This window comes from Castanea sativa, chromosome 3 (assembly GCF_040712315.1).
Source record: "Castanea sativa cultivar Marrone di Chiusa Pesio chromosome 3, ASM4071231v1".
Lineage (NCBI taxonomy): Eukaryota > Viridiplantae > Streptophyta > Magnoliopsida > Fagales > Fagaceae > Castanea > Castanea sativa.
In genome coordinates, this window is record NC_134015.1 from 20,470,267 (window position 1) to 20,485,111 (window position 14,845).

General features: G+C 38.8%; 1 protein-coding gene across 1 annotated transcript; it reads right to left on the bottom strand.

Moving 5' to 3' along the window:
• Positions 1-5,944: 5,944 nt before the first annotated feature.
• Positions 5,945-10,346, bottom strand: LOC142628645 (uncharacterized). The gene is made up of 6 exons (XM_075802697.1): positions 9,933-10,346; positions 8,488-9,256; positions 7,645-8,220; positions 7,217-7,515; positions 6,854-7,117; positions 5,945-6,772 (listed from the first exon to the last, which is right to left on the bottom strand). Exons 1-6 carry the CDS (start codon positions 10,344-10,346, stop codon positions 5,945-5,947), a joined length of 3,150 nt encoding a protein of 1,049 aa, XP_075658812.1.
• Positions 10,347-14,845: the final 4,499 nt, after the last annotated feature.

Genomic DNA, 14,845 nt, shown 5'->3' on the forward strand with positions numbered 1-14,845 from the left:
CTCTGCTGGACCTAGATTTCCTGGCCAACCAAGTCCAAGGAAGCATGGAACAACAATGCAGACCTTGTTACGAGTAACTTTATGAACAAATGTGGTCGTTAAGTGGGGAAACAAAATTTGTTTGGATCCTAAAACAACGATGATGTTGTGAGAAGGGTTTCTACCGAACCATGAGGGGGTTGATTTCAAACTGATTATGAGGCGATTTTGGTTGCTAGGTGTTGAGAATGATGAGGCCATAGTGAGAACTGGCTGTGAGAAGGAGGAATTGAAAATTTGAAAGAAGCAAATCTTCATTTCATGATTCAGTGTGTTTTTCTTGATGAGTTTTCGATGAATCCGACCCTTCTATTTATAGCAGAGAGATGAAGAATGGTAGTTGGGTAGTTGAGAATGGCGGACAAGATTTTTTGGTGAGAATGGTGGACGAGAACGGTAGGCACCGAATGAAAATGATAGGTTAGAGACTGGTAAGCACCGACGAAAATGGTAGGTTGAAGTAGTGACCCAATGTAATTTCAATTTTGAGACACTTATGAGAGTTCATCTGTTCTTTGAAAGGGGAGCCTTGATCAAGTCTGGAGGATAATCTTGAGGGAATCCAGACCAAATGGATGGATCTCAAATTATGATCTTGAGAGCTTAAATTTTGGACACCGCTAGTACTTCGGAGAAGTGGGTCAGATTGGTGGTTTCTAAGTCCAAAACAAATATGCAGATTTCAAAATCAAAATTTTTGTGAAAACCTGATAGGACAAGCTTTGCTCGAACATCTTGATTTTCGGTCAAAGTTTACATCAAAGCCAACAGTTGTAGAATCACACTATTTGAGCAATTTTGGTTTCTCAAATGAATAAATAGACCCCAAAATTAGAACGTACGCGAAAAATCAAGCAAGACAGGTCCTTCTTAAAAATTTTGACTTTTGGTCAAGATTTGTGCAAAAGTCAAGTTTTTAGAAATTGGACTGTTGTGCAATTTTCAAGTCTCGGTTAAAGAAACAGATCCCAAAATTGAAAAGTATGCAAAAAACTAAGTGGGGTAGGCCCGTTTTGAAAATTTTGACTTTTTGGTCAAAGTCAAAGGTCCAACTGGTCAAAGCCCTTCTCTTTTTTTTTTTTTTTTTTAATAATTTCAGGCGGTTCGGATCCGGGTCGGTTTTCTAGGTCGGTCCGGGTCAAACCGGTTGGTGGAGGATGACGTCATCCGTGACGTCATAGCACTGGAGTGCATGTCAATGTGTGGCACGTGCACGCGTGTGAGAGAAGTGCCAGCGCGTGTGCGCGCGTTTCAGGTGAGGGTGGCACGTGGGAGCGCGTGAACTTGATGTTGGGATCTTCGAAGCATCTGGTGGCGCGTGGAGGCGCATGGCAACTTTTTTGGTCCCGAAATTTTTGGGTCTTGTTGATCTAAGGCTGCTGGATCGAGTGGTAATGCCACTTTCTTAAAATGAAGTCTGGATTTGTACGAATATGAAGAAGTAGGCCACGATCCTCTGAAGCTTTTGGTGATGCGTGAAGGCACGTGGTAACTTCGATGAGGTTGACTTTTCTGGATTTTGGAGGTCGAAGTCAGTTTAAGATCCTTGTGTGTTCATTTTTGTAAAATAATGTCAGGATTTTTACAAATCTGAAAGAGAAGGCTGTGGGTGACCATTTGTCTTTGTATTGGCTTTTCTTGTTCTTTTGCGGTGGCGGCTCTGACAAGGCGTCACCTGTGCTTAAACTTGAGGGTCAGAAAGTAGTTGGTGAGCTACCGTATTCTGTTTGTCATCTTTCATTTCAACATTCCGTGCAGTTTTCATTGACTTTAAGTGCATTTGAGTTGTAAAGTCTGACTTTGAACATTATTCGTTTGGGTGGCAGCATCTTAATGGCTTGCTTGCTGTTCCTTTTTTTTTGTCTGTTATCTCAGAAGTTATCTATATAAAACCATCGAGCCATGCATGAAGTTATACAAAGCATAATCTCAGTGGGTAACGTAATACAAGTGTAGAGATTTTTTTTTTTACTTAATTGTTATTATTATATATATAATTTTTTTCACCTTTCGATTTTTTTTCCAACAGGCTAGAGACTAAAATTAAAGCTCACTTTTTTTTTTTAGACGTGCTATGAGATTTTCTTCTGGCAAGTTCTTTGTGATTGCTTGTTTTTGTTATACAGCAATGTCAATAATCTTTGCAAAGTAGCCACATCACGAGTCTTGGCCATTGAAGTCGCACCAGCATTTGTCCTTGTACTGAAGCTGCATTGACACTCTTCTTTTGCCATAAAGCTGCCTCGACACTTTATTTGCATGGCCATGCCGATATTTATTGTTGCCATGAAGCCATGTCAACACTTCATTCACACCAAAGTCGTGCCAACATTCATCTTTACCATGAAGCCACGTCAACAGTTCATTTGCACCGAAGCCATGCTGTCATCCATCTTTGCCATGAAGCAATGTCAACACTTCATTTGCATCGAAGCCGTGCCAATATTTATCGTTGCCGTGAAGCCACAACAACATTTCCTTTGCATCGAAGCCACGCCGACATCCATCTTTACCATGAAGCTATGTCAACACTTCCTTTGCATCAAAGCCATGCCGACATCTATCTTTACCATGAAGCTATGTCAACACTTCCTTTGTATCAAAGTCATGCCGACATCCATCTTTACCATGAAGCCACGTCAACACTTCATTTGCACCAAAGCCATGCTGACATCCGTCTATACCATGAAGCCACGTCAACATTCCACATTGGCACTTGCATTCGCATTGAAGTTGCACTAAAATTGGCCTTTATAATAAAACTTGAAGTTTCAAGAAGCTCCCATCAAGACTTTGAGGATGCAAAGAGATTCCAACAAGACGTTGAAGTTTCAAGAAGCTCCCATCAAGACTTTGAGAATGCAAAGAGATTCTAACAAAACCTTGAAGATGTGAGAAGAATGCCGCCATGATTTTGACATTGCACGAACATGCTCTTAGAGGAGAGATGATGCAACACCAACTTCAGATGTTGAAGCAAGGTGACGTTGTCTAGATTTCAGAGACATGATGTGAAACAACACCACTCAGAAGGGAGATGATGTGGTTCAAATTTCAGAGCTATGAAGTGGCACAACCTAGAAGAGATATGATGTAGCTTAGACTTGCAAGGTACAAGAAGATGCCCCCAAGAGATAAGTGATGCAAAGCATACTTCATAAACGTGGGAGAATGTCTATAAAAGATGGGGCATGCCATGCAGACTTCATTTCTTGCAAAAGAAGGTAAAGATTTTATTTTACTACACAACCAAGAAGCAACTTATATTTATCATCATTTCAGGGAAAGCTAAGCAACGTTAGCTCCTTATAGTCTTCATTTTCTACTACAACGATCTTTGAAAAACTCCTCAAGCTAGACTAGCAATCCTTCTTCTTTTCATGTGACTGAACTTAGTAAAAAGTACTAAGCTGCCTACGTACCCTGGAGAGGGATCAAGTCATTACGTAGTTCAACAAAAAAAAAATTTTGATGATTTTTTTTATTTTATGGTTTTGATGATTTTTTTGTTTTTATGGTTTCGATGATTTTTTTGTTTTTTCTTTTTTTTTTTTTCACAAAAAAGGAGGGCTCACGTGTGTAATCCTCGCCCTACACCCCATGGCATTTCATATGTACCAATTACGCAATAGTGGGTATCACCTCTAATCGAACCCGAGACCTTGGCCTCAAGGGCAACATGGGCATCCAACCACTACGCCACACTCGCAAATGGTGACATAGGGTCCGTTTGGATAGAACTTATTGCTGAAAACTGAAAACTGAAAACTGAAAACACTGTAGCAAAACAATTTTTAAATGTGTAAATAGTACTGCGGGGCCCATTTTTAATAAAAAATTGCTAAAAACGTACATGAACAGTGCGCGCACAGTACGCGCACTGCACGCACAGTGCGCGTTGTCCCCCCGCAGCAGAAAAAAAAAAAAATCAAAACGCAAAACGCAAAACGTGTATCTAAACTCCACCATAGAGTGGGATTAATTTATCCCTATTTGTACACTTTCAAAGGTAATGGGAAGACATCATGTACCCTTATAGTGCTGCAGTGGGCAATTTAAACTCTTACTGAGGAGCAGTTTTCGATTTTCAAGCATAGAAGCATTTGAGGAATTTCCCATTGATGGGGCCGATCCTTACACCCTCCTGATCAATCAACTTGTAAGCTCCATTAGTGTAGACTTCTTGCACAACATAAGGTCCATCCCATTTTGAGGTGAACTTATTGCCTGTACGATGAGTCGTGATGATAGGTCTTCGAACGGCGAGGACTAAGTCACGAACTTGGAATGATCGTGGTTTAACTCTTTTATTGAATGCGCTTGACAATCGAGCTTGATAGCACTCAAGGTGTTGTTGGGCCTCGAGCATTTTCTCATCTAGTGCCTCTAGCTCTTGTAACCTAAGCTTGGCATTTTCCTCTTTAGTTAACCCTTCTTGAACGACGATCCATAGTGATGGGATCTGGCGTTCTAGTGGAAGGATAGCTTCTACTCCATAAACGAGAGAATATGGGGTCACTTGAGTAGGCATTCGAAATGTTGTTCAATATGCCCATAATGCTTCTCCAATTTTTTCATGCCAGTCTCGCTTAGTTTTGGATACCACTTTCTTTAACAAACTGCCAAGAGTTTTGTTAAAGGCTTCGGCTAATCCATTCGCTAGGGCATTGTACATAGAAGAACTGTACTGTTTAAATACAAATTTCTCGCACAACTCCGTCATCAGCCTATTCTGAAACGGTTTGCCATTATCGGTTATGATATACTGAGGGACACCATACCGATAGATCAAGTGAGTTCAGATAAAATTGACCACCGTTTCTTTCTTCACTTCCCTAAGGGTTACAGCTTCTGACCATTTTGAGAAGTAATCAGTTGCAGCCAAGATGCACAAATGGCCACCAGATGATTTTGGTAATGGTCCTATTGCGTCAAGTCCCCATGCATCAAAAGGCCAAGAAGCTACAGTTGGGTGTAGAGGTTCTGGTGGCTGATGGATGAAATTTGCATGATATTGATAAGTTTCGCACTTTTTAGCATACTCCATGGAATCTTGCACCATCGTAGGCCAATAGTAACCTATTCGCTTGATCCTGTAGTGTAACTTAGGACCTGATTGGTGTGCACCGCATATTCCAGAATAAGCCTCCTCTAAGGCTTGTTTAGCCTCTTCCTCTCCTAAGCAACGGAGAAACAAACCATCAAATGAATGGCGGAAGAGAGTTTCTTTATAATAAATGAATTGAGCAGCCCTTCGCCGAACTTCGGTCTTGTGGCGTACATCATCCGGGAGTCTTCCATGTTGAAGGTACTCAATGATCGTTTGTCACCAATCTTCCTTTTCGACAAGGCATACAGAAATGATGTTGGCTTGCTCTTCTTCTTCTTCTTCTTCTTCTTCAACCACGAAAGGCACCACCCACCATTGGGAAATAGCAACTTTGGCTGTCTCTTCTTGGGATAATGCTAAGGCGGTAGCCAAATTAGCTAAAGCATCAGCCTATCTATTCTCCTTCCTTGGTATATGCTCCAATGTAATTGCCTCAAAATTTGCGAGCAACTTCTTCGCATATTTGCAATAAGGGACAAGGTCTTCTTTCTTGACATCATATTGCTCCAAGATTTGGTTGATAATTAATTTGGAATCCCCAAAGATCTCGAGTTGTGATACGTCGATCTCAATGGCCATTTGTAGACCAATGATCAATGCTTGATATTCGGCTACATTGTTAGAGCAAAGTTCGCTTAATGAGAACGAGTATAGAAGTATTTGTTGTTATGGAGAAACAAACACTACACCTACCCCCACTCCTTCTTGACGTGCAGCCCCATCGACAAACATCATCCATGGTGGCATTACTTCAATGTAAAACACGTCTTCGTCCGGGAAATCACTAGAGAACTCCTAATCAGATGGAACTGGGTGATCAGCTAAGAAATCTGCCAATACTTGTCCTTTGATAGGTTTTTGCGGAATATATGCAAGGTCGTATTTTTGCAGCAAAACTGCCCATCGAGCTATGCGACCCGAAACGACTAGCCTGGAGAGGACATATTTAATCGGGTCTGCTTTTGCTATCAAACGGACTGTATGTGCTTGCATGTAGTGCTCCAATTTGTCTATGGCAAAGAAAAGAGCGAGACACATCTTTTCAATAGGAGAATAATTTAATTCAGCTCCATTAAGAGTTCGACTTAGATAATAAAGGGCTCTTTCTTTCCCCTCTTTATTTTCTTGTGCCATAAGAGCACCTAGAGACCTTTCTTGTGCCGTGATGTACAACACCAAAGGCTTTCCAAGGATAGTAGCACCTAAAACTGGAGGATTAAGCAAGTATCTTTTGCTGCGCGCAAAAGCATTGCTACAAGCCTCATCCCATTCAAAGTGTGCATCCTTCTTCATCAATCTATTGAAGGGTTGACATCGACTTGCCAAGTTTGAAATAAATCGTCGTATGTAAGCTAGTTTTCCTTGCAAGCCTCTAAGTTCTCGCAGGTTCTTGAGCTTTGGCATTTTCTGGATAGCTTCAATTTTGGATCGGTCAATTTCAATACCGCAGTGCCTCACAATGAAACCAAGAAATTTCCTAGATGTTACACCGAAAGCGCATTTGCAAGGGTTCATTTTAAGCTGATACTTTCTTAAGCGGTTGAACACGGATCGCAAATCTACCAAATGGTCTTCCCTCCTTTTTGTTTTAACCACCAGATCGTCGACATAACACTCCACGTACTTATGAAGTACATTATCAAAGATCTTTTGCATGGCTCGTTGATAAGTAGCACCAGCGTTTTTTAATCCAAAAGGCATTACTTTGTAACAGTAAATGCCTTTAAGGGTGCGAAAAGCTGTGAACTCTTCATCCTTAGGATTCATTCGAATTTGGTTATAACCAGAAGAACCATCCATGAAAGATAAGGCTTCATGACCAGTAGTGGTGTCAACCATGACCTCAGTGATGGGTAACAGAAAATCATCCTTAGGATATGCATTGTTCAGATCACGGAAGTCAATGCACACCCGGATTTGTCCATTCTTCTTTTTGGCAAGGACGATGTTAGCGATCCATTCCGAATACTGTACTTCACGAATGAAGCTTGCCTCAATTAGCTTATTGACCTCAGTTTCTATTTGAGGGATAAGTTCCGATCGAAAGCGTCTTTGAGCTTGTTATACTGGGCGCACGCCCTTCTTTACTGCCAAATGGTGTAAAGCAATACTTGGATTGAGCCCAGACATTTCTTTGTAAGTCCAAGCAAACACATCTTTATATTCTACCAGGAGCTGGAGGTATCCTTCTTCTTCTTCAGGAGTGAGAAGGGCACTGATGAAAGTTGGTTGGGGTTCTTCAGTAGTTCCTAAATTGATCTCTTTAAGTTCATCAACTGTAGCATGTACTCCATCTTCCAAGGCTAGAGGAGCTTCATCGACCTCATCCTTGGTGGCTTCAACATCTGACAGTGTATCTTCTTCTACTGTAATATGAAACGAGGATGATACCTCTTCAATTTGCTCATTGTGGACGAGTGACTGACTTGTGTGTACAATCGTTCGCCTTTTGACTTTAAGAGCTCATTCAGTGCTGATATCTAAGATAAAGTTACATTTCATACGTGAAGGAATACTACTGCAGATCTCATCATTAGCTTTCTCTTCCTTTTGAACCTCAAAATTTATTGAGTTTTGAGAGCAACTATCAATGGGCCTTTTCGTTGCCCCCAATCGATTAAAGACTGATCCACACGCAAAAGTGTGCCGACTTTGCGTTAAACAAGCCGTATTTAACTTGTCGAACACTGTAATTCGTGACAATGAAGCCTTAATGCGATCGAATACTGAGATGCGTGATGAAGAGTGATCTTTTCTTTGATTCGAACTTTCGTCAACCTCTACTGTTATGTATTGGGAACTTGAAGCATTGCTTCTTTTATTGATCCATATTTGAGCCGGTGGTTCTGGAGTATAACATATTCCGGTCTTTGGGATAGGAATTTCATGCCCTCCAAGCCGCATTTTCCCTTGTGTTTTACTAAGGCCGTGCATCTTTTCTCCGGTGGCTTCTGGAATTAGTTTCCCTAGGCCGCCTTGTTTTGAGAAATCGTAGCTTGCTTTGGCTAATAGCCTATATGCCTTTGGGTCAAACCATTCTTTTGTCCGCTTACTTGGTAGAATACCATGCTCTGTCAGACTTTGTGAAGACCTCAAGAATCCATTTAGTGGCTTCGAGGGCAAAGGATTTGTGGATGAAGTTAAAGGCATAACATGATTTTCTTTCAATATGGCCACATCCTTCATCGTGAGCTTTGTAGGAGGTCTTCGCATGTCCATTGTAGATTGAAGGCATTCTGCGAATGGTGATTGTCCACTCTTGCGGTGTGATAATGGTACATAACAGAGGAATGAAGGGTTATTGGAAGGCGTTGAACTTTCCGCTCTCTCTGAATTACCAGTAGATTCACTAGACTGGTTATTCCCATATCCTGGATCTTCCTTTGGGGGAGGAATATCCTTTCTAGTGATGAATTTAACATGCTTCTTTTCACCCTGCTTGCTTTTCATGGATGGGATTTCAACCGAGAGAACTTCATTAGGGATGTCATCTTTTACATAAAACTTTGCGTCAGCAAAGTGAGCTTTAGTCTCAGAAAAAGGCTTCAAGTCGGCATCGACTTTCTTTATTCCACTTTGAAGATACTTGAAACATTGGTGCAAAGTTGACGGCACTATTCCGTTCCCATGGATCCATGGATGTCCCAACAACATGTTGTAGGTTGTCTTCGCATCAATGACATGGAACAAAACATTGCTTATCAATTCTCCAACGATTAACTCCAAGTGTATCATGTCGATGGCGTGTTGTCCTCCTTGGTTAAAACCTTGTATGACTAAGCGACTGTGCAATAGTTCCTCCATAGCAAGACCAAGTCGTCTCATTGTCATTTTCGGTAGTATATTAATAGCTGAACCTCCATCAATGAGAATGCGATCAATCTTTTGTTCACGAGCATAACCAGAGACATAAAGTGGACGATTGTGAGGCTTAGAGCCTAACAATAGATCCTCGTCAGTGAAAGTTAAGTCTGGAGAGCACGCGCAACAATCCTGTGTTTGTTGAAGTGTATTGGTACAAGAAGTGTAAATCTTTGGCTCTTCAAGAGCTTGGGTGATCCCTTCTTTTGGTGAGGTGGAGGATTGCGAGGGTTCAACTTTATCAATCTGAGATTTAAGTTGTTCTAAAGATGACAATGTTTCATTTGAACTACCATGGTCAACACCTTTTTTTTTTTTCATCAACTTCGCAACGAGAGACCGGGTGAATAGCCTCCGCTGACTTGTTTTGAAAGAATTTTATGGGGAAGAATTCTTCCAATGTGACGAGACTTCAAAATTTTTGGGTTTGTGCCGAATCATCATACATTTTCGTTCTTAGTCTTTCTTTCCTTTTATCATTCTTTCTTCTTGATTGAGGTTGAATTTGGTTTTGTGCTCTTCTGGACTCTTGGGTCATCAAATGAAGAGGGAATTCTCGTCTCTTCTTCCATCTCTTGCAAGTAACCAACGTCCAACCCTCTTCCTCATCCACTGTTGACTTTTTATCATCATTTGAGTTATAATCAGATGTTTTTTGTGAGAGTTGAACTTGAACAGGTTCCAAAGAACCAAATCGGATGAACGTGGTATTTTCCCCCTGCTTAGTAGTTGGAGACATGCAACTAGGTGACCCGCAAGCAAATGTTGCAAGATTTGACTGAGCAACATCACTAATATCTAAGTCGATTTTCCTTTCCTTGACTAACTTCATGATGATTTCTTTAAGAACAAAGCATTTTTGGATTGGATGGCTTATGATGCGATGATACTTACAATAGTTTGGGTCATCAATTTTTCCTACCTCTTCCGGTCGTTTGCATTCTGGCAATTCAATTAATTTCAACTTGAGCAGTTGTTCTAGCATTTCGGGCATATCAGCGTCAAGGAAAGGATACACCTTTTGTTCCCATTCCTTGAGTGATGAGCGACGCATCTCACGTCGTTGGCCTCCCTCAGGCCTCTTCTCATTAGCCTTCACATTTCCTGTTGAAATTTTGACTAGGGCAGGGTTGATATTCATGGAGTCTTTGACATTACTTTTCGTATTCCTGTCATTTTTCTTTATTTCCCGCCTTTCTTTCATTTCTTCAGGTACGGGAGGTTTCATATTTCCATGACAAGAGATACTCAATTTCATGTCGTGCGCACGAGTTGCCAATTCTTCAAATGTTCGGGGCTTTATCCCTTGCAGGATGTACAGAAGTCCCCAATGCATGCTTTGGATGCACATTTCTACAGCAGATATTTCAGACAGTCTATCCTTATAATCTAGACTCAAAGAATGCCACTGATTGATATAGTCAACAACGGGCTCGTCTTTCCACTGCTTAGTATTGGTAATCTCCATCATGCTTACTGTGCGACGTGTGCTATAAAACCGGTTAAGTAACTCCCTTTCCAACTGTTCTCAACTATTAATTGACTTAGGTTCTAAGTCCGTATACCAATCAAAGGCATTCCCTTTCAGTGAACAAACAAACTGCTTTACAAAGAGGCCTCTTTGAGTCCCTACGTTCTCACAGGTTTCTACAAAGTAAGCAACGTGTTGCTTAGGGTTTCCCTTGCCATCGAATTGCAAGAACTTAGGAGGTTGATACCCATTTGGCATTCTCATATTGTCAATGCGCTTCGTATAGGGTTTTGAATATATGAGAGAATTTGTAAAAGAACCTCCATATTGTGCTCGTATGGTGTTCGTTATCATATCCTGCAGTTGTTGGACAGATATCGAGGCCATTGAGGTGGAATGTCCATGTTGAGAAGTGCCTTCACCTCCTTTTCCCTTATCACCCCTAGCGTTTTCTCCCTTCAAGGTAAAGCTAGGAGGGTGCTCAAGGTCAAGATTTGATTCACCTGAATCTTGGACTTCCAGTTTGTTCATCAGGGTTGCAATTTGGACATCCTTATCTTCAAGTGCTTTTGTGAGAAGGGTGACCCTTTTGTTCCATTTCAACCATCTTTTCTTTCATAGTAGAGGTGTTGGTTATCATCACTGGCATGACCTCTAGATATGATGGAGAAAACGATGAGACAGGATGAGTCAAAGGCATTTTATTCTTTAAGTTTCTCAGCACGGGTGAAGAGTTGATAGAAAAGGTCTTTGTTGGGGATGATTCTTTATTGATCTCAAAATCTTTCGAGATAGATGAATCCTTAGCGGTAGTTTTTCTATCTGAAAGAAAGTCCAGAGAGATGATAGCATGAAGCTTGCTTTTTTTGGTTGATTGGGGTTGCGGTTGCGGTTGATCAAGAGCTTTGGATCGAATGTGAGTGATTGGGCCGACATAACCATCGGCAACAGAAGCATCAATCACCGATTTTTGAGCATTCTTGTTAGAGGACATCGAAGCTAGTAGCAAATCGAATTTCTTTTCTTTTGAAGGAGAAAGAGATGAGAGGCAGAGAGATCCCACCGGGCGTGTTAGAATTTGTAGACGACTAAATTCTTAGTTTGAAATAAATCAAACAAGTAAAATAGTTTCACAAATACGAATTTGTATTGATGAATATGTGGTACAATTTTCTGTAATTACAAAAGAGTGATCCTCTGATTCGATCTCCTTGAAAAATTTGTTAATTGGAATTGTGGTAATATAATTTTGATTCGAACAAAAGATATCCTTCAATTTGGCTGAGGAATGGACCGAAGATCTTTTAAATGGAATTACAATGAATCTCTGACTATGAGCTTGTTAGAAATTCTTTGTTCTTCACGTTCTTCGTGCTCTTCGTGTTCTTCATGCGTTCTTCTTTTCTGATGGTTTGTGGTGGAAGTTCTTCAGGGCTTTAAAGGCTAGAATCCTTAGAGCTTCACTGATTTGTGGTTTGTTGAGGTTTCTGGAGGCTGTTAAGGTTTCTAGAGGCTTTTGAGCTTGATTCTAGTGACCTTTCAGATCTAAACAAGTAGTTTGGATGATTTTGCTTCGAATGTTGTTTGTATTCGAGGTTGAAGTTTTTGAAATTTTAGGAGGCTTCGGGGTTTGATTCCGACAGAGCTTCTGGATTTCTGAACTCACGATATCTTTTTTTGTCTCTCCTAAATGTTTTAGGAAGGCTTCTATTTATAGGAGTTTGGGAGTGGGTGAGCGACACGTGGCAGAGTCTGATTGGTGACACATGTCACAGCCTGATTGGTCTGCTTATGTCATCGCTTACACATGCAGAGCTATTTGTGTCATCGCTTATGCATGCTGATGTGTTTCATGCCTCTATTTCAATGACACTTGGCAAATTTCTATTGGTTTCTGAATAGTGATAGCAAAACCTAACAGCAGTACGTGACGTTTTGTAATTGGTTGTATTTTGTGGACTTGGTAGTATGATGTGTTAGCTTGTGATAGGTCGAGAATTTTCCCTCTCTACACACACATATCAAATTTCATACTAATTAGATGTTATTTACTAGTACATCCATAAACTTATTTTTTATGCATAATTTTAAACTATAAAAAACTTGAAATCTAAACATTTGATTGATGATATAGTTATTGATCTTTGATTTTCTTGGAATTTAGCTATTATTTATATTTTTGTACTTACTGTTGTTCCTATGCACTAAGAAGGTTTTTTGGTTATCCTTAAATTTTCATCAATAAAGTTCCACTACTTACCACACAAAAAACTCAAAGTTTATGAGCATATTCTAACATAAAAAGCAAACCAAAAATTATCCTTTAAGTTGTGGAAACTCATTTACCACAAACCAAAGCATTATACTTCTTCATCAAAAAGTCAACCTTTTATAATACTGTATAAAAGATCCTCAAAGCACTGTCCCAAAAATGCCAATATGATATAAGTCTAGCAAATAAAAAATTTGGATATCCTATTGCACTTCTATCAGCCTTACCTAATTTTGTAACTTCAAATCTTTTCATAAAGGTTTAATTTATGCCTTTTAATTTCTCAAGAATCTATGAATGCATTCATGTACCACCAATCACTATCACATATGCTTTGACACCAAATAGTCTTAATTAATTTGATTTCACTTCTCTACAAATTTAAACTTATATTCACCGAAGACCACAAAATATTTATATGAAAATCAGCAGTTATACTACTTTCCATAGATCATAACACTATAACTCTGAATTTTCGAAACTATTTTTTGTCAATAAAACTCAAGAAAAACCTTAGAAACCCAAAAATGCACAACTGAAACAAAATTGTTCCTAAATCAAATATAATAATGTTCTTTTGTTTCTCACCAATTTTGAGCTCCAAAGTATAGACATCACAAGTATTTTCTTTTAATGTTAGCTAAAAATAATAATTATAATGCAATAGTAACTGATATAGTATATTTCTCTAAATATTTAATCACTATTCAATAAATCATATAATTTTTATAATAAAGCTCACTATATCAACATAGAAACATGTAGGGGAAATCTTAGAAAAAGGTTTATTGATAATAAACGTGTCTTATAGGGTATTGCTAAGAATGGGAGGAAGTTCCCTTTGCCACCTGTGTTTTGAATAGAGTATGTATATGTTGCCATCTGTTTTGCTCCTTTGTTTCTGTTAACTGATACAGCATGCCACCTCATATCTTAGAACTTGGAAATTACTTCTCTTGCTTCCTCTATTAGGTGTCCATAGGAAGTAAGCATGGGCGGAAGGAGAGAATGGACACTTGTGCGTTAGGTTTAGGGTTGAAGCATAATTCACATTTTGTTGAGCAGGGGAAAAAGAAAGAAGTCCATCGTTGGAGATAGGAGAATCCAGCTACAGAGTCCCCTTACGTTTAGGGTTTGTAGATTTATCTTATAATAAATATATAAGATATAAAGCGTAAAATAAAAAGAAAAAGAAAATAGTACTGATGTGAAAAATTGTGGGAGTTTTAGAGGCTTCGGTTATATATATATATGTATATATATGTGTGTGTGTGTGTGTGCGTGTGTGTGTATGTGGCTCTCATTTTAAGATCATTTTTCAAAATACTAAAAACAAAAAATAATTGTTTGGGAGACCATTTCTATTTTTGAGATTAAAAAAAAAAAATCATAAAAAGTAATGTAAAGAATCCGTAGATTACTTTTTATTTTATTTTATAGATAATGATAAGGGAATAGATTTCATAATGTATTTTTTTTTTTTAATGATAAGTTTCAAATTTGAAATGTTTGAATTCTTTTTATGATAAATTTTTGTTAGAGAGAGGTTTTGTGATAAAGATAAGCTCCTTAATTTAAGAGATAAAGAAGAGTTTGGATAAATATGTGAGGGCCACTATTTTCAATTTATTTACAACTATGTCATTAAAAACATTTTTTGAAAACACATCCTTAGTCGTTTTCAAAATCTTGTTCTAAACTAAGAAAATAGGATACAAGTTTTATGAAAATTGTATTTAGAAAGTATTAACCAAACAATAAATTAAAGTGTAGGACCCACCATTTTATGGATTGCAAATATATATATATTCTTACCAAATAGGCTGTTAGAAAATACGGAAAACTATTTTTACACAAGGATTCCATTGAAACAAACGAGGTGTAATAGAATATTAACAAGATCTTGTCTTCTTTTACATTTTAATGAGATAGGTTTAGTACTTGAAAAGAAACTTTTAGAAAATTTAATACTTAAAATGACCCAAATTTACAGTCTTCCCATTTAAGTTCAGCACTTGAAAAGAAACTTTTAGAAAATTTCTCTCAAATCTTTTAAAGTAAGTTGTTGACATTGTGCAAAATACGGTAAGCA

Coding starts and splice junctions, on each gene's coding strand:
- LOC142628645 (XM_075802697.1), bottom strand. CDS start 10,346: ATGCATTGGGGACTTCTGTACATCCTGCAAGGGATAAAGCCCCGAACA. Junction 7,516..7,644: donor TATTCCTTCACGTATGAAAT/GTAACTTTATCT, acceptor TTCATATTACAG/TAGAAGAAGATACACTGTCA. Junction 6,773..6,853: donor AAGGCATTTACTGTTACAAA/GTAATGCCTTTT, acceptor GTACTTCATAAG/TACGTGGAGTGTTATGTCGA.